The 18,381-nt window shown below is 43.1% G+C and overlaps 1 protein-coding gene across 1 annotated transcript in view; it reads left to right on the top strand.

Moving 5' to 3' along the window:
- LOC107124032 (polypeptide N-acetylgalactosaminyltransferase-like 6) overlaps positions 1-15,593 on the top strand; it is a gene marked incomplete at its 5' end in the record, with an annotated part of 130,234 nt that extends 114,641 nt beyond the window's left edge. Inside the window, 2 exons of the mRNA XM_015427418.1 lie at positions 2,748-2,897; positions 15,426-15,593. Coding sequence (XP_015282904.1) covers positions 2,748-2,897; positions 15,426-15,593 — 318 coding nt within the window. The remainder of the gene's footprint in view (positions 1-2,747; positions 2,898-15,425) is intronic.
- Between the last annotated feature and the right edge of the window lie 2,788 nt (positions 15,594-18,381).

Here is an 18,381-nt window from a genome sequence, read left to right on the forward strand (position 1 = left end):
CTCCCCCAAAACGGGGACCCCTGGCAAACCGGTGGGGGGGGGGGTTGGCAACCCTATCTCCTAGTCCTCCTACATTGGTTTTGGTGGCTACTGCTGTCTGATTGAACTGTTTTTAAATTTTATAGTCTGTCTTGAGTTTCAGTGGGAAAGGTGAACTATAAAGGAAGTAAATTAAGGTTGTCAACTCTGGGTTGGGGAATTCCTGGACATTGGGGGGGGGCGTGGGGGGCTAGGGATGACAGGGTTTGGGGAATGGAGGGACTTCAGCAGGGTATAATGTCATAGATTCCACCATTCAAAGCAGGCATTTTCTCCAAGGAAACTGATCTCTGTCATCTGGAAATCAGTTGTAATCTATATACTAATAGCTAAATCAACCAAATCTTTGGATATTTTAATCTGGAGACTGGAGCTGTAAATGGGCAAGACAGATCTTTCTACAAACTGGAAAAGGGCCCCAATTTTGCAGGAAAAAATGTTATCTTTAAAAAATACATTGGGCAGCTTAAAAACCCGCCCAAAAGTTAAACAGAGCACTTGTAGCTTTAAGCAACAGATTCCCTCAGTGGCTGTTGCTAGGCAACTACAGTACTCCAAGCTGGGTTTCTGTGAGTAAAAAGGTGGGGGGAGGGGGCAGAGTTCCTTCCAGGTCTGTTCTGGCATTTGAGGCAGAACATTAGCTTCATTGGGTGCCCTCAAGTTCTAGTATTTTGGCAGAGAGAGAAAAAGTTCTCTCTACCAATTTTCTAAACCTCTATCATGCCCCCTCCTTAATTGTCTCTTTTCTGAACTGAAAAGTCCCAGAAAATGTGGGGAATGGCTGAGAAGGAGAATATGAGGCAAGCAGAAGATGTGCACCCTGTGAGGTAGGTGGGGCTGAGAGAGCTCTTTCTTTTCTTTTTTTAAAAATAATTTTATTAGTTTGTATAAAGAAAATGGGAAAGGGGAAAAGAGGGGAGGAAAGAAAATAGAACTGCTCTTGAGAGAACAAGTCTGAAAGAACTTGTAACTGATCCAAGGTCACATCAGTACCTGCATGTGGAGAAGTGGGGAATCAAACCCGATTCTCCCAAAGTAGAGTCCACGCTCCTAACCACTACCCCAAACTGGCTCTCAACTGGAAAGTGAAGTGTGACCCCCCACAAGTTTTTGAGGGTTCCCTACCACGCAAGTGGGCCTGGCCCAATGGCTGGCCTTATACAACTGGGCCTCAGTTTTCCTAGGTAGAGGCTGCCAGGGGTGAAGGAGAGGGAAAGACAGAGGAACAGACAAATGTAGGTTGGCTGTTGGATGGGAAGGATACCTCCAGGTTAGGACATTCCTGGAGATTTGAGGGGTGGAGCCTACGGAGGGTGGGTTTTGAGGGGGGGAGGGACTTCAGAGGGATACAAGGCCATAGACTCTACCCTCCAAAACAACCATTTCCTCCAGGGGCACTAGTGTTGCCAACCTCCAGGTGAGGGGGGTGGAGATCACCTGGAATTACAAGTGCTCTCCAGCTCCCCTGGAGAAAATGGAGGGTGGACTCTACGGCATTATACCATGCTGAAGTTGCTTCCATCTTCAAACTTTGCCCTCCCAAGGCACCACCCCCAAATGTCCAGGAATTTCCCAGCCTGATGTTGGCAACCCTAATGGGGGAACTGATTTCTGTCACTGAGAGCTCTGTTGTGTTTCCAGATCTCCCGGCCTAGGCTTGCCAGCCCCCAGGTCTGGGCAGGGGATCCCTCAGCTTCTCCCCACCATGGACCAGCTGGCTGGCAGGGGACTTTGCTGCGCAAACATCCCCAGCACAATGACATCACCCAAAAGTGACCTCATCGCATTGAGGATGTCGCACAGGGATACTCTGGTATTTGGGCAAATTCTATAGTTTGAGGATGAAAAAACCACAGTGTTTCACTCAAATACCAGAGTGTCCCCACACAACATCCCCACCCACCCCCAGAACGCCTCCCCCAATCCCCCCGCCGGACCGACGAGGGTACCTGGCAACCCTATCCCAGCCCCACCCGGGAGTTAGCAACCCTAGAAGGAGAGAAGGAAGCAAAAAAAAGGGGAGAGACTATGAGGGCTTTTAGGAAAGGGAAAGAAGAAATAGTAGAGGAAGGGAAAATGAGATGTCTCCTGCAAGTCCTTGCAGGTTCCCACTTGTATAAACCATCTAGGCCAAACTGAGAGCATGGGAACACTGAGGCGTAGTTCTGATTGATGACTGAAGTGGTAAACTATAGTCAGGCTACACTCCTTCAGACTGCAGGTGTGGTTTCACATGGCTGAATGATCTTCAAAAGGTGTATTCCTTCTTAAAATAATTATTATTCTGATTGTTGGGCAGGTGGAGTCTAGCCATTATTCTTTATGAAGGTTCTATGCTGTTATTAATAATTTTACTGGAGCCTAAAATGGTTGGTTTGTTGTTTGGAACAGTAAAGGCAGGTGGAATAATTTCCTGTCTTTTAAAAGCCGGCCAATTCTCCAAACTCCTTTATTTTTTGAAAAAGCAATGTCAAATTTTCTGTTGGGTTTTCCACCATAAACATTACATCGTCTGCAAATGCTCGATATTTGTATTGGTGTCCTTTATGTGTCAAGCCCTTTATTTCTTGATCGTACTGTATTTTTTGTAAAAGTATTTCCAATACCCAGATAAATAATAACGGTGATAACGGACAACCTGTCTTGATGTGTCTGTAGTTCAGTTCAGTGGCCACACATGACTGTTTTGCTTGAATGTTTTTTCTTAGCTCTTCACCTTTGGTTGGAGGGAAGACATCCGTCCAGGAGAGCCTCTTCACACCAGGAAATTCTGCTTTGATGCTGTTTCACACAGTAGTCCTGTTACACTTTATGACTGTCATGGTATGAAGGGCAACCAACACTGGAGCTATAGGAAGGTTGGTGATGTTTTGGGCCATTTTAGAGATGAGTAAACTATGTTGAAATATTAGCAACTAACAGTGACAGCTATGATGGTTTCAGCAAAAGACTTCATTTCAATACTACCTTCATTCCATGTTTGTCTGCCTGTCTGTCTGTCATCTATCTATCCCCTAAAACATGAACTTTGGACACTACAGTTCCTTTCAGTGTACAGTGGCTATTGACTGCATGTAGAGCTACTGTTATTTAGGTCAAAGTTACATTACTGTGAATTTCCTGCAACACAAAGTGAGGCACTTACTCTTTGAAAGATGCATTGCCCTTCCAGCACTTCAAGACATGACAGTCATTTGAAAAAAAGCAGCACTGGAAATATTTTTATTTCAAGTAAAAGTTACAAAAGCTTCTAATGAAAAGTAATATAATTTTGTGTGAATGTTGCAAAGCTCAACTCTAGATATCTATGAGACAAAATGACTTACAAGTCAGGGATCATAAGGTCAAGAAACCAGCTGCATTTAAAACAACAGTACAAGCCTTGTTATCTGGTGGAATGGGGGTTCCAATTAATCAAATGTGGCACTTACTCGCAGTTTACACCATGGGTAAACATCCAACCCAGTGCTGCTGTTGCTTGGGCAAAGATCTAGCCCTGGGTGCTAAACAAAGTAGTCTGGTATGTCACTGTTGGCACACATGCTTGGGGTCGTCTACCACTGTACAAAGGGATATTCTTGGCTCCTATTGGCACAGCACCAGCATGTGAAGAATTCCCACAGGAGTGTTTCCTGCTCTGCCCTTTGATGTGCCCATGTGCTCCAGACACAGGGAATGAGAAGGCAGAGCTCTGCCCAGGCCTTCTCGCCTGTATTCATGTCCCTACAAATAACCTGTATCTCACGGAGACTGCACTTGCAATGAGACTGAATCACACCTACAATTCTGACTTTAATGCTGTGCAAACTTACATTCCTCAGTGCTACAACACAATAAAAATGTTACTTTAGCTGGATTAACAGACAATCCCTCTTTCCCAGGATCCCTGAAAAGTAAAGGTCAAGGATGTGAGCTGTTTTCAGTCATTAACAATCAGCAGTAAGGGAGATCACACATCCTTCCAGTACATTTGGTTCCCATGTTCTGTGAACAGGGTGACACATGTATTTTCCTACTTCAATGCGCATGATCTGAAAACCCAAATTTTTGAGGGCACCGGTTAATGTCTGCCAAATTTTTGAGGGCCAAATTAACAAGGACACATTTAATAATTCTATGAGCATCAATTTGTGAAGCTATTAAACTTTACAATATAGTAAAAGAATTCAGGCATGGGCAAAGCAAAGTCCAACATAATCATATCCTCGATGAGCACACCAGTTTTTACACTCATTTCACCAATCTTCCTCATGAGTAAGAAGTCTTATAAAGCTGGAAGATGTCAACCTCTTGATTCAGCTTAGTTTCTTTTTTAAAACAGTATAGCTTCTTGTTTTCTTTGGCAGTATCAGTGATCCCTTTAGTATCCCCTTTTCATGAAACCATCAGTCTGTGATCAATGTCTGGAGAAGTGGAAAGGGGTCACAGCCACTGATTCTGACCTCTGTGAATTTTAGAATCAAGTGCAAGGACTGTGGGAAACAGCAAATCTGTAAGGGCATCAGTGATTTGGAAATGGGGAGGGCAAGTCTTGAGATATTTTTCTATTGATTTTTGTGTGGGGGAACCCCATCTGAAAGACACACTATTGCTGCTCATTCTGTATGTTTGGTTAATCCATCAGTTCACTATCTGCACTGCAACCAGAGAAGCATCTAATAGACTTATAAGCAATCTGTATTCTTGCTGAAGATGTGGTGCAAGCTGCAGGGCAGCTGGACCGTAAGTGCTGGATCTTCAAATACTACAAGCTGGCACAATTTCTTTGAAGTCAGTGCAGAAAGCTCTATCTATACCAGATAAGGATCTGACTCTAGTCTCCTCCAACAGCAGCCTCTTGTTCAAGAAAACCAAAGTCAATTTATTTCCTAGCTTATCCAAGCTGCTGGAGAGAAGCTCAGTGACTTGCAACAGTTCATTGGTGCTTAATGTACCAGAGGTGTGTGTGTGTGACAAATGCAGCTTTCACACTGTCCTCTGATCCTGGCTCATCACCCTTTTAATTTGGAACTTAGCAGATGATCAGTGAAACAACAGGGTGTTCAGCAACCATGCGGCATACGCTAGCCACCACTAGATAAAGCACTCTCCTCACCCCTGATTTATTTGTGCGACTTGCAGAGCTGAGACAGTACGTGGAGTTTCTCATTCCACAAAAATCTATATTTCTGAGTGAGAAATTCTTCAAAAATCGTTGTTGTAAAAGAAATGCTGACACAGTCTGTGCTACATAACATGTATCTGGCAGCAATCAGTCCTTTCGAATCATATCGTTAGGGAAACACTTATGGTTGGCTATAAATTGATACAGCGGGGAGCTGCAACCATTGTAAAAATAATGTGTAAATCAGTCTAAGCTGAGACCTTTCTGTTCATCTCACACTATTAAAACTTTTCCATAACGTTTGTTGCTATACGTGCATAGTATTTGTGAGTATTCCTGACACCAGCCCCTTAAGTTAGTCCAGTATTATTATGCCCATTTTGCAGAATGGGAAACTACTATTCGTATGCCCAGGGCTGTCAGTTGGGGATTCTCAGCACATGGGCTGCTTTTGAAGACCGTCTTGAAGCTCAAGTTGTTACAAAATGCTATATCCAGAGCACTGACTGGAGGTGGGTCATAGGGATCATACCACCCATGCCTTGTTCCATTGACACTGGCTCCCCGTTTCATTTTGGCCCAATTCAAGGTGCTGATATTGACCTTTAAAACCCTATATGGCTTGTGGCCAGCATACCTGAAGGGCCATCTACTACTATATGAACATACCTACCCTCATCTTGGGAGGCACAACTTTGGGTGCCCCCCCCACCTGCAGCTAGATGGATGGTAACCCAAGAAAGGGCCTTCTCAGTCATGGCACCAAAACTTTCCTCCCCAGGGAGGTTTGTGTGTCTCCACCTTTCGTTGGCTTCTGCCAGCAGATGAGGATCTGTTTGTTTGGCATTAGCTGTCCTCCTTGTCTGTGTGTTTTTATGTAATTGTGTTTATGTTTTCTTTACTTGCTTTAAAAGGGTTGTGTGTTTTTTTTTTTTGGTGTGTATTTTAAATGCTTTTTAATGCCTGGATTGTTTTAATGCTTGTTGCCTTGGGGCCCCTGGGTTGAATGGAAAGGCAGCGTAGAAATCTTTCAATAAATAAATAAACTATTCTGCCTGCTCAATACACACAAGTAGTTCCACGTGCTGAAGGAAAACATAGTGCAGGATGCTGACCCACAGCTGCAGGTTCAGATGGGGGCAGCGTTCTGTATCTAAGGGCCAAACTGCACGTGATATTGGTGAGCCGTGATTGAATCCCCCAGCGTGTAATTTAAGCTCAAAAAACATCCTTAATGCTCCCTGATTTAGATTGGGGCCATAGCACCAGGGCAGGGGGAGGGAGATCCTTGTCTTTTCCAAGAGAACTCCCCTTATTAAAGCTGGGAGGAAGGATAAGACGTCTGCCTGCCTTCATAATCTACTGGATCTAATTGCCACTCAGGGAGGTGATTTGTTTGGGGGAAACAGCATGAGAAGGAAGCATTAGCCACTGCCCCACCTCTGCATCCCCAGTCTGTAGCACCAGTGCTATGCCTAGCCATGTGGACTACCAACCCAAGCACACATGAAGCTGCCTTATACTGAAACAGACCATCAGTTCATCAGAGTCAGTAACATCTACTCAGAGTGGCAGTGGCTCTCCAGGGTCTCAGGCATAAGTCTTTCATATCACCCAATGCCTGGTCCTTTTTAACAAGAGATGCCAGGGATTGAACCTGAGACCTTCTGCATGCCAAGCAGATGCTCTTCCAGCTGCCCTCGCTCCTTTGGAACTGAAGATTGAGTCGCCCTGTCAGCTTTATAGTTACATTAACATTTGAACCCTGTTCTGGATCGAGGTTCTTTCTCTCCATACCTAGCAGACCTGGTGAAAATGTCTGAATTTGAAAGGCAGGGCAGAAAATGTGTCCCTTTCCTCAAGCTGTGTAAGAGATCATCCTCATTAAAAAATCTTGGTAAGGATCCCCACTGTGTTGTAAGCCAGGTCCCAGCTAGCTGGATAGTTCCAGTGAGCGGCACACAAAGCACATTAGACAACAGCCAGAGACAGAAGCCCAGGTAGACAGTCCATTCCTAGAAACCTGAGTACCAGCATTAGAGTAAAGTAAAGCCAAGACCATAGTTAAGGCCTCTGTCCGGCGAAGAAGACAACTGAGAATAACATAAGGCCAGAGGCAAAAAGGGAATGTGTGCTGAAAAGAACAAAAGTAGGCACTTGAAAACAATGTCAGGAAGATGGGTGTTCAAAAGAACAGCTTGGTCCTATCCTGAAAGCTTAAATACCTAGCAGGGTTTCTAGTGGTGAATTAGGAGATACCTGATAGTAGGGCTAACCAGACATGCTAACAAGAGAATTAAACCTTGCATTGGGGAATACCTGCAAGAGCTCCATTAGGTAAACAGCTGGTCAGTGAGACTCATTCTGTGAGTTCAAGAGCTGATGCAAACAGAGCAGGAACCTGTAGGCAGGTGAACTGAAAAGTTGTTCTGTGTGCACATCTGGCCATACATTAGGGGATAGGTGAAATGGGTGAATCGCTTTTGTCATTTAAATGCAAGTTGCTTGCTGTGGCCATCACAGATGTTCAGCAGTGATATTGCCACCTTCAAAAAGTTTGGGAAGTCTGAATCACAGTTAGACTTACTAGCTTTTTGCTGGGTTTGGTCTGATATTCCTGTAGTTTATTTTCTGAACATGCAGCTTTTTCAAATACTAGGCCTGTGAATACACTACTGTGACGGACTGTCAAAGGTTAATGCCTAACAGAGTCTGAGAACCTTTAAGTGACAGACTGTTCAAACAAGTTCTTTGGAGAGAGTCAGTTAAGAAATGACAGTTGGGAACTGACAGTTGAAGAAGAGATTTTTATGCACTGACTGTGAACTGGGAAGGAGGCAAAAGGAGTGAGAGGATCAGAGAGGATCCCCATTCAAGCCAAAAGGGGAAATTGCTTCTAGTTAAGAGAAGTAATCTCTGCCCAGTGAAAAGGGAGATAGCTCTTAAAAGAGGAGTGATCCCTGGTCTGAGTATATAGAAGGTTTTTGGGAACTTGGTTGTATGTTCCTGCCTTCTAGACTTTTAAGAGTCAAACTCAGAAACCTATGCTTGAGTGTTTAAGCAGAAACTGAAAAGAAAGCCTCACTCCTCAAAGGTTTGAAAGACCTTTTTTGAATAGCAGAAACACTTACTTGTTGGCAACAACTTATCTGGACTTAGTGTAATTATATAGTTTTATTATCGGATTACCTCATACATCCTACTCCTGATTCCACCTGACCTTTTCTCCTCTAAGTTAAATAAAACATTTTGTTTATTTTGAGTTTTCAAAAGCTTCTTGTGTGCCATTTCAGAAGCTGAATATAAGAAGGTGATCTTGCCTCTTCCCTCAGTTTCCCTGGGCTGGGCCAGCATCAATAAATGTGTGTGTGTACGTGTGTGTGTGAGAGAGAGACTGACTGACTGACTGACTGACTGGGTGGCTGGGTGGGACAGCCATAGAAAAACAAATAAGAAGAAAATGGATATAGGGACTTTTCAGCAAGAAAAAATGAAAAATGCTGCATGTGAGGGAGGGAAGAGGGCAAGATCATCATAACTACACTAAAGCAAATTCTATAAATATGTCAAACTTCTCATAACCTGGACATTTCAGCCCTGACCTGAGAAATTTAGGAGTAATAATCCAGACTCCTTGAAGTTAGTGTTACTTTCACTCATTTCTGCTCATCAGTGGCATCTACAGAACATTTATATATTTTATGTAGCAAATAGAATGGCTTCAGGGTAGAAACCTTTTATTGCCTACATTGCTCAAACTTGGTGGTTTCCCCACCACAGATATACATAATTTGAATGTTCTAGTATTCAAATTGTATTTGAATAAATTTGTAATAGTCTAGTAATCTCCTCTGTGAACTGTTTAACAATTCAGCAGTCTCCTTGAGAAACTGAAATGTACTATCAAAATGAGACACTTAACTGTACACAGGGAAAAGAAGCCAATTTATAATATTGGGAAAGTTCTTTGAGTCACAGAGAATTGTACTCACAAAATGAGACTTGGAAGCATTGGTGTGCAGAATTATTAGGTAGATGAATTAATCATGTTTTGACAGAAGAGTTATGAATTATTCATACCCACATAAGCCAATAAAATTAGAATTTGACAGCTAGGGGAACCCTGGAGAAGTTGCAGGTGGGAAGGTAGCAGCGTTCCGTGCACCTTGGTGTTTAGTCATGCCGGCCACATGACCACGGAAACGTCTTCAGACAGCGCTGGCTCTTCGGCTTTGAAATGGAGATGAGCACCGCAACCCTAGAGTCAGACTCGACTGGTTTTCAAGCAAGGGAACCTTTACCGTTTTATTCCCTTCTGCACAGTCATTCTTCTTGCCATCTCCCTGGCAGCCCCACAGCCTTTCCTTTTCTTTGCCCCCTGGCCCTCAGCTTTTCCTCCTTCTTTACAGTTTCTATAGCCCTTCTCCCCACCTGCCTACCTGAATCTGTTCTGTACAGTCTTCCATTTTTTCCCCTTCCCTCCCCTTGGCAGTAACTCTGCCTCTCCTTTTCTCCAACCTTTGGCCTTCAGCTTTTCCTCCTTCTCACCCCAGTTCCTACAGCCCGTCCTCCCACCTACCTACCTACCTACCTTTATCTGCCCTACACAGTCTTCCATTTTTCCTTCCCTCCCCATGGTAGCTTCTGCAGCCTCTCCCCTTTCTTCCTTCCCTCCTTCCCTACCATTTCTCTCTCTCTCTCTCTCTTTCTTTCTTTCCCTCAGCTGACATTAAGCAAAGCATGGAAGCCTTGACAATGTTGTTTGAGGCTGCTTAGTAACTGCCAAAATGGCCACCAAGGCCTCATAATGTAGTCGTAGAAGATCTTGGTTGGCATAATTTTTCTTTTTTAAAATATACAGACATAATGTATGTAATTTGGGCAGGGTTAACTGTCCTATTCTTTTTAAAAAAAAAATAAATAAGATTTTACTGCAAACCTCGGCCTTCGCCCCAGGTTTGTAGGGGAAAAAATCCTATTTGTTTCCAGCACTATTGCCTGGATTTTTATATGCACTCCATGGCCAGATACAGAATTAGATATATACAGATATATAAGCTGCCTTAATTAGGTCCCTGGAGAGGCAGCATATACATTTTCTAAATAAATATAAATGGGGGGAGTGGGAGCTAGAAAAGAACAGTTGAGCTGGGAAGTGAGAGACAAATTAAGCAGGCTCAGAAGCTAAGGATTCTAATAGATCTCTGTAGACTGATAAGGCATTGTGGTCAATAAAGAATAAGCAGTTAATGAATGTTCAGCTAAGGGATAGCTAGAAGAATTAAGGGGGTTTTTTGTATTAATTTAGCAAGCCACAACAAGTATTAATAAAAGCCAATCATTTCCCCTCAAGTTTGAATGCATAATATATGTGCATTTTGTCCTAAAATAAATCCTTCACGTGATGAGCATTTGTGTGTGTGGGTTCAACTCACTGCCTGAGCCTTCTTGGGCAGCCTACAGAACTGAAGGATACTCTGTACCCAGTAAAGTCCTATTAAGTAGCCATGGGAAAGTTGACTCAGGGACATGATGGCAGTAAGAATTCTCACAGGAAGGGACTAACTGAAATTGTACTCCTCCCTTGCCAAAGTCAGTGACAGTTTTCCCACAAGCACCAATACGGGAGAGACTATTCAGGTCAGGACTGCTTCACCACCACAATTCTTTCTACAGACTCCCCATATATATTTAAGGCAGTCTTCTAAATATTAAGGCTATCTGTAGCAGATGATTTCCACACAATTTCTTGTTGCCTACAGAAAGTGGTTTCCACACAGTTTCTTACTTTTGCATAATCAAATTCCTGTGTGGAATACTTCTGCTTTGAATGTTGAGGGAAATGGGAGTAGAGCAGACACCATGAGGCGTTCCAATCATGAAGGTTCTGTAAGTGGCTCAGGGGGCCATGGAGCCTCCAGGCACATTCCAGTCTTCATTTGCAATGCCACTAAAGCATTAAACCCATACATTCCTCCATCCAGCCCCATTAAATCAAGATATTTTGGAAATGTCTGGAGGATAGGCTGTAGCAGTGCCTTGTGGATCCCACCCTCAACATCTCTGCTAAGGCCAAAGATCAGTTGTAATTGTGTGTTTTATCATGTGGACATTTAGCCTTATTGGGACTATACTGAGCCTACCAACTCATTTCACAGAAATGACTGCAGCCATCAGAGGATAATGGCTTTCGTTGACTACTGACCTTGGCCGTAGTTAAAGCAATGACCTAGATGAAGGGAAAGGAGCTTTGTCTCATTACCAATTATGTGAACTGCCCAGGCTTGCCTGTAGCTCCATTATCTTCTGGGAAAGGTTATCTTTCTGAAATAATTTGACTCCCTTGCAAAAAGAAAGGGAAGACAAAAGTCTCTTTGCCCTTCCCAGAAATGAGTAAAACTTACAGGAGTCCGCTCATCATTTCTTCACACCTTTTATTGCTGCAGTGTAATGGCAAATTATATTGAGGCTCACAGTTTGCTGCTAATCCTAATGGGCTTCATTCTGCTTTTATCAAAGTCAACTGTGGGGGGGGGGTTTTGCAAGTACAGTGCCAAAAACATGTTGCAACTGGCGTGTGTACATTGATTTGTTTTTAAACAGTGTTTGGAAAGACACACAGGCTGTCTTAAAATTCACATGTTCATTTCCTGAAATAAAGTATTTTCCCCTCATTGTCTTTTTAATTCTCAGAAACTGACCATTCTCTAAGACAACTTACGTTATACCCTGGGGTCAGATCTTGAGAAAGCTGTTTGCACCTAAGTCCTACTGAAATCGATGAGACAGCCATAAGTTTGCAGCTCATCCATCTGTGCTGCAGGTCAGCACAGTCACAAGTGCAACTGCTATGCTCGTTCCTATATAGTGCGGGAAAGCATCTACTGCAGATCATTTCACCATTCCTTATTCAAGAGCTACTGTTGTTGTTCAGTCGCACAGTCGAGTCCGACTCTTTGCGCCCCCATGGACCAGATCCCGCCAGGCCCTCCTGTCTTCCGCTGTCCTCTGAAGTTGGCTCAATTCCATGTTCGTTGCATCTATGACACTGTCTAACCATCTCATCCTTTGCCGTCCCCGTCTTCTTTGACCTTCAGTCTTTCCCAGCATCAGGGTCTTCTCCAGTGAGTGCTCCCTTCTCATTTGGTGGCCAAAGTATTTGAGCTTCAGTTTCATTATCTGGCCTTCCAGGGAACAGTCAGGGTTGATTTCTTTTAGGATTAACTGATTTGATCTTCTTGCAGTCCAAGGGACTCTCAAGAGTCTTCTCCAGCACCCTACTGAGTAGGCCTCATTTGCAGAATCCCCTTTCCCTTGATGCTTGCCTGGTGCCTGTGCTGCTTTCTTTTAGATGCCAGGCCAAAACGTTTATGTTTGCCCAAGCTTTTAATTAAGCAGTTGACATTGTAATACTATTTTATAAATTCTGGAAACTGTCATTTTAAGCTGTCAGTGGTCTGTTTTTATGGTCTGCATTTTTATATTGGGATGATCTTAATTAATACTGGGTTTTAATTTTTTTAATATTTTGTTAGTATTATTCTTATTCTGTAAGCCACTTCAGTCAGGTTCCTGGAGAGGTGGAATAACAATTTACTAAATAAACTAATATACATAAGTTAGACACTCTTCTTCCTGTAATGCCACATGGTACAGCTTTAATATGGTTGCTATAAAACTGCAAGGGATTTGAGTGTACAGGATAGCCAGTCAGGCTTGTGAGGCAAGATGGAAAGGACTAAACATCAACAATGTATTACAGAATAACAAGCAGATTTCCAGTCAACCCCACTCATTTGTTGAGTACATAAGAAAATATTAGCCATTCATGTTACCCTTCATGTCTGCAGCATGCATGTGCAAATGAGCCATCACAGATCAAACACCAGAAACAGAATGTTTTTTATCAACTCACATTCACACAAACACTAATTTTCACTCCCGTACGACTAATCAAAGGATGAGGAATCCTGATCTGCAAGCATGCTTGTGAAAGAACCCATGAAATAGGTTGGTTTGGATCCTGTAACCCATAAAGGGAAGAGGCTCACTGTCTTTTTCTACCCTTTCCCCACTGTAGCCCCATTACACACACACACACACACCAAAAAAACTCATGCTGAGTATCAGGACAGCCATAAAATCCCCCCCCCCATCATGCTTCCTTCGACTGCAGGAGAGGAAGTTAGGGTGATTTTGCCCAACTCAGTTCCCTCAGTGCAGCCTCTGGTGTTGCACAGCATTTTGTCCATAAGGCTCCACTGAACCTCAGCATCAGTTTTGGGGAGGAAAAAACATCTGTATTGGCATTCACAGTTGATAGCATCCTAGTCACAGAGATTCTCTTTGGGGAAACTTAAGGCAGTGTGCTTTAACCTGATTTGCCCAACAAAAACCCGGAATCGGGGTTGGTGTAAACTAGAAATCAGATATTCCCTCATCGACATCCTGTCTGCCATCTCCTTCCGTTGTTGCTTCTGTTCAGCATTGTTCATTTGGACCCCGTGGTCATGCTATATTTTCCTTAAGAGGTTTTCAGGAGTAAACTCCAGCCAGCAGAGAGAAGGAATGGTGGGTAAAAGCATCTGTAGCTTTGCATTATGTTTCAGCTTGGCTGACCTTGTGGCATTTGGACAACAGGTGGTATCATGTCTTCCTAAGCAGAGTTACAGCCTTTTTTAATCTGCTGAAGTGAATGGGCATAGGAGAGCAGAACTCTGCTTAGGACAGCACTGTGTACCACACAAGATAAAACTGAATGTGCCCTGGCCTGGATAGCCCAAGCAAGCCCGATCTTGTCAGATCTCAGAAGCTAAGCTGGGTCGACTCTGGCAAGTACTTGGATGGGAGACCTCCTTGGAATACCAGCAGATGGGAGGCGAGGAAAGGCTTTACTCAGCCACCTCTCTGAATATCCTCAAGGCCCCCAGTAGGGGTCAGTCACCAGAGGACACCATGACTTCCAGGGGTGCATACACTCACATGCACATACACATGCACATATGAAAAATAAAAAATACCAATAAAATAAAATTGAATGTGTCAGACCTCGAAACTTAATTGGTTTTCCAAAGTTATAGAGGAATTTCAGACAGACGATATAATCCGGAAGAGGAACGGTTCCCAAACGGTTTCTGGTCTGTCATTTCAGACAGAACCGTTTTAGAACTGGTTCCCTACCGGAATATATTTGTAATTTCACACACAAACGCTACTGTCCCGTTTAGGAAATGGGGCTGAAGCGTTTTACCTGTCAACCGCTTCCACGTAGTCTTCAGTTACCTCTCCCGGTTCCAATGCGCATTTTCCTGCCGTTTTTCGCCCACGCGGGTGATCTCTAAAGCAAACATTTTTTAAAAAAAAGCCGGAGATCGCCCAAACGGGCAAAAAATGGCGGGGGGAAAGTGGGGCAGTCTCAAATGGCAAACCACTTCAGATCCACCTCTTTACCGGAAGGGGAAAGCCATGTGTGAAATGGCTATACCAGTTTACTCCACGACGGATCAAAAACGGCTTCAAAACAGGTTAAAAAGGGTAATTCAAAACGGATTAAAAAGGGTAATGTGAAATTCCTCATAGTGTCTTCTGCTCTGTTTAACAATCTTCTGGAGAATTCAGAAGGGCAGGGCCTCCCTGTTTAAAAACCAAAGGCCATTAAAATGCAGGAGTATTCAACAAATGTTAATGCAATCCTCCCGAGTCGATTATCGCTGTGCTGCAGGGTGTGGAAACAGATACCCATCTTCTAGAGGCTCTTTTACACTACTGCTTTGTCCACAGCTGTGCTTTTCTTGCTGCTGGATTACACCATGCTTGTGGCTACAAGGATATCCAAATAATTTCCCACAGGTATAAATTAGAACATTGCAAACTACCACTCAGCCCAATCTGGATTGGTTTGAGGTGCTTGCCACGAGCATGTCACATGATAAAAAAACCCCACCCCAACACCGAGTAATTGTGTGTGTTAAACATGAGTCATGATTAGAGAAAGGAGAAAAGCTGAACCTCTCTGCATGTCACGTGGGCAAAAAAAGAGTTCATTGTCCCTTGAATCGAAGAAAATTCTTAACCTAGGCAACCACCTACAGACAAGTCACTAGAAATAGATAGGGAGCTCTCCCCCACCCCCACCTTCTGAGTTATTCTGGGCAAAGGAACTATACGAAATTACAAGAAGCTTGACTAGCGTCGCATTAATCCATGTTCCGGAACACACTGGCAGTTTTTAATCAGCCAGCATTTGCTTCTTAATGCTTTTTGTTTGTTTTCATTCCCACAGGACAAAACTTTATTCCATCCGGTGAGCAGCAGCTGCATAGATTGCAACCCAGCAGAGAAGAAGATTTTCATGAACAGATGTGATCCTTTATCTGAGACTCAGCAATGGATTTTTGAGCATATTAATACAACTGTTTTAGCGAAATTTAACAGCAAAACCAGCTCTTAGGAAGAAGAAATGAGACTGTTCTGTACAGATAGCAAACAACGCCTTGGCCGGCATCTGGGTCAAAGGAGTCAGAAATGAAGTTTCCTAGATCCAGGAAATCACTTCTGAAGATTAAAGAAATGCCAGGGCAGAAGCCAACAGGCTGTCATTGTGGATGGACGATATCTGAAGTACTTGGCTGAGGGACTTCACCAGCTGTTGCTGAGGCCCCTCCGGTTGACAGTTCCCTTGCTGGTCAAGGGAAAACTTTATTTAAAAAAAATGTTTCAATACACTCCATGTTAATAAAAGTAAAACAGAGTTTTAGAGTCTCAGGTCAAACCCTGCTAATAGTGAGTAGCTATGAATAGTTGCTATTACTTATGGGGGCTTAACAGAGTGCATGATTCCTGTGGGAAACTGCAGATACCACAGATGTAGACCTAGCAAGCCCTCTGGGATGTTGTGAGAGTCCCAGAACTGAGGGCAAGCTGTACGTTCTGGTGTCATTTCATTCCTCTTGAAGGAAGTCAGATTTATGAGGGTTAATTAAAATAAAGTGTTATTTGGGATCATTTGAAGAACCTCCCCCATTATGTTCCGTTCACTGTTGAAATGAGAATGGTTTTTTTTATGTAAGAGTAATTTTAGAGTTGCATTTTGAATGAAGCATGAAAATGACTGTAAGGTGTCAAACTACCATTTCTCTTCTGCAGTCGAAGAAGGAATCATTTCCATCAAAGCAATTAAATAAAATTTCCATCCATTTTACACAGTGCTATTGAACAATCATCTGCAATTATTCATCATCTATGGGACAAGCCAGAAACGACAAGGTGGCCACATCCTTCTTCACCATTAAAATGAAATACGTGATTTATAATAGCAGCACAAAGCAAGGTTTGCCTAAAAGGATTTCCTCTTGGAAGCCTACATTCCTTTTCAGGAATCTTTTATTATAAAACTTCTTCATTGATTTAGTTCGGTGCAGTCACCAACAGAAGAGACACAACGAATCTGACAAGGTGGTTTTGTGGTCAGTTAAGCACTGAGGCACCATCTTGAGCCTCTACCTGTGTTTGCACAGCCGTGCAGGAATGGTCATGGAAGGAGGAAAATGTTCGAGGCAGCTAAGAAGTTTCTCGGAAACCAGCTGGGCATTCTGAAGTCATGGCTGAAATTGGGGGGCACTGTCCCCATTTTCGGTCAATGCAATACATTTAGCATATCACAGACTGCGGAGGGTTGTATGCGTGGTACTCCCTACCATCTGTGTTTCCAGCATCTCAAAGACCATGCTTCCCTGAAAAGAGGACTGCTTTTGAGAACTAAGTTTCACAATCAAGAGAAAGGCATAGTGCATCTTTTGCAATTTGAATGGGAGGGGAATCTCAAGGTTTGAATGCCCCACCGCAATAGCATGAGAAGAGAATTCTAGTCTAGCTTTCTTCCTGTTTTTCCATGCACAAAGAGCTTTTCATATGAGGAAGTCATCTGAAGTAGCACTGAAGGGCTGCACTATGTGATTTTGTCAGACCATGTGGCGAGATCTTGAATGTACCTTTAAGGAAAGATCTTCTCTTTGGACATGTGCTTGTGTACTTATGAGTAATGAGCAGACAGTGTATATTAATGGGCAGTAAATGCACATTTAAAGCTGTCCCAAGAGTCAGGGAAAATGAGAAACCGGAAGAGAAATGGTATGGTTTTGCAACTGAGGAGTACTGAGGCTTTTATTAGTATGTTCAAGCCAGAATATCCTTGTTCTGATTAGTTCTCAACATCTGGTCTTACAGCAAAAGAGTGTTGTTCATGTTCTGACCCCTTGAGAAGAAAGCAGATTTTAAAAATGGTTTGGAAATCATTGTTCTTAGCAGAAATAAATGAGCAGACCAATCTTGTTTATTACCTTTAGATCCTGTCTCTCTTCTTTTGAAAACTCAAGGGAGTGTATGTATGATTCCAGCAGGCCTCCCACCCAGGCACTGATTTCTAAAATGAGACTTCTAAAATTAAGAGCACACATCCTTTGATTGTCTGATTGTACTTGAAAACAAAAACTGCAAATGGAAGGAGCCAAGGATGCCGAGATTGCATTTGGCAGAAAATGGAGAAAAGGGATCTTTCACTTTCAAATATGTCCAGCACTAAATTAGCTCTGAACAACAGTTTTATGTTCCTTGATGCTAACATATATTTAAGAGTGGGGTTGGTTTTTACTGATTTCTTAACTAGAGGTTCTGCAATGCTATATTTATGGAGCAGTAGTGCTGATCAAATTTTTGCATGCAAGCAAGACTTTTCAGGTTGCTGGATTTGGTACTACCAACCATCTGCTCACAGCTTCTCTCTTCTGCGCATAGTAGTTCATGTGACTCATTTGCCACAAGTGGGACATGGTATTTCACATCAGGCCATTCAGCCCACATAGGAGAGGCTTGTAGAGGCAAGCAAAATCAGAGGTTCTGGTTCTGGCAAATTAATTAATTAGCTTGGTGTGGGCAGGAAGTGCCCAAGCAAAAGCAGAAAGCATCTGGCAAGAACAGCTCAAGCGTGAGCCCTGGGTGACCAACAATGCCATCCTAAGCAGAGTTACACCCTTCAAAGCCCCTTGAAGCCAGTGGATTTAGAAATGTATAACTCTGCTTAGGATGGCGCTGAAAGGCACCTTAGGAGGGACGCATACCATCTGTGGCATTCACATGCATATGCTAGGATGTTAAAATTTTCTGTGAGTTTCAACAAGGAAATACGGACTTGTTTCAAAGCACCAGTGAGATATATTTATCAAGTTTGGCTGCAATCCTGC

Source organism: Gekko japonicus, unplaced genomic scaffold (assembly GCF_001447785.1).
Source record: "Gekko japonicus isolate JY-2015 unplaced genomic scaffold, Gekko_japonicus_V1.1 scaffold2385, whole genome shotgun sequence".
NCBI lineage: Eukaryota > Metazoa > Chordata > Lepidosauria > Squamata > Gekkonidae > Gekko > Gekko japonicus.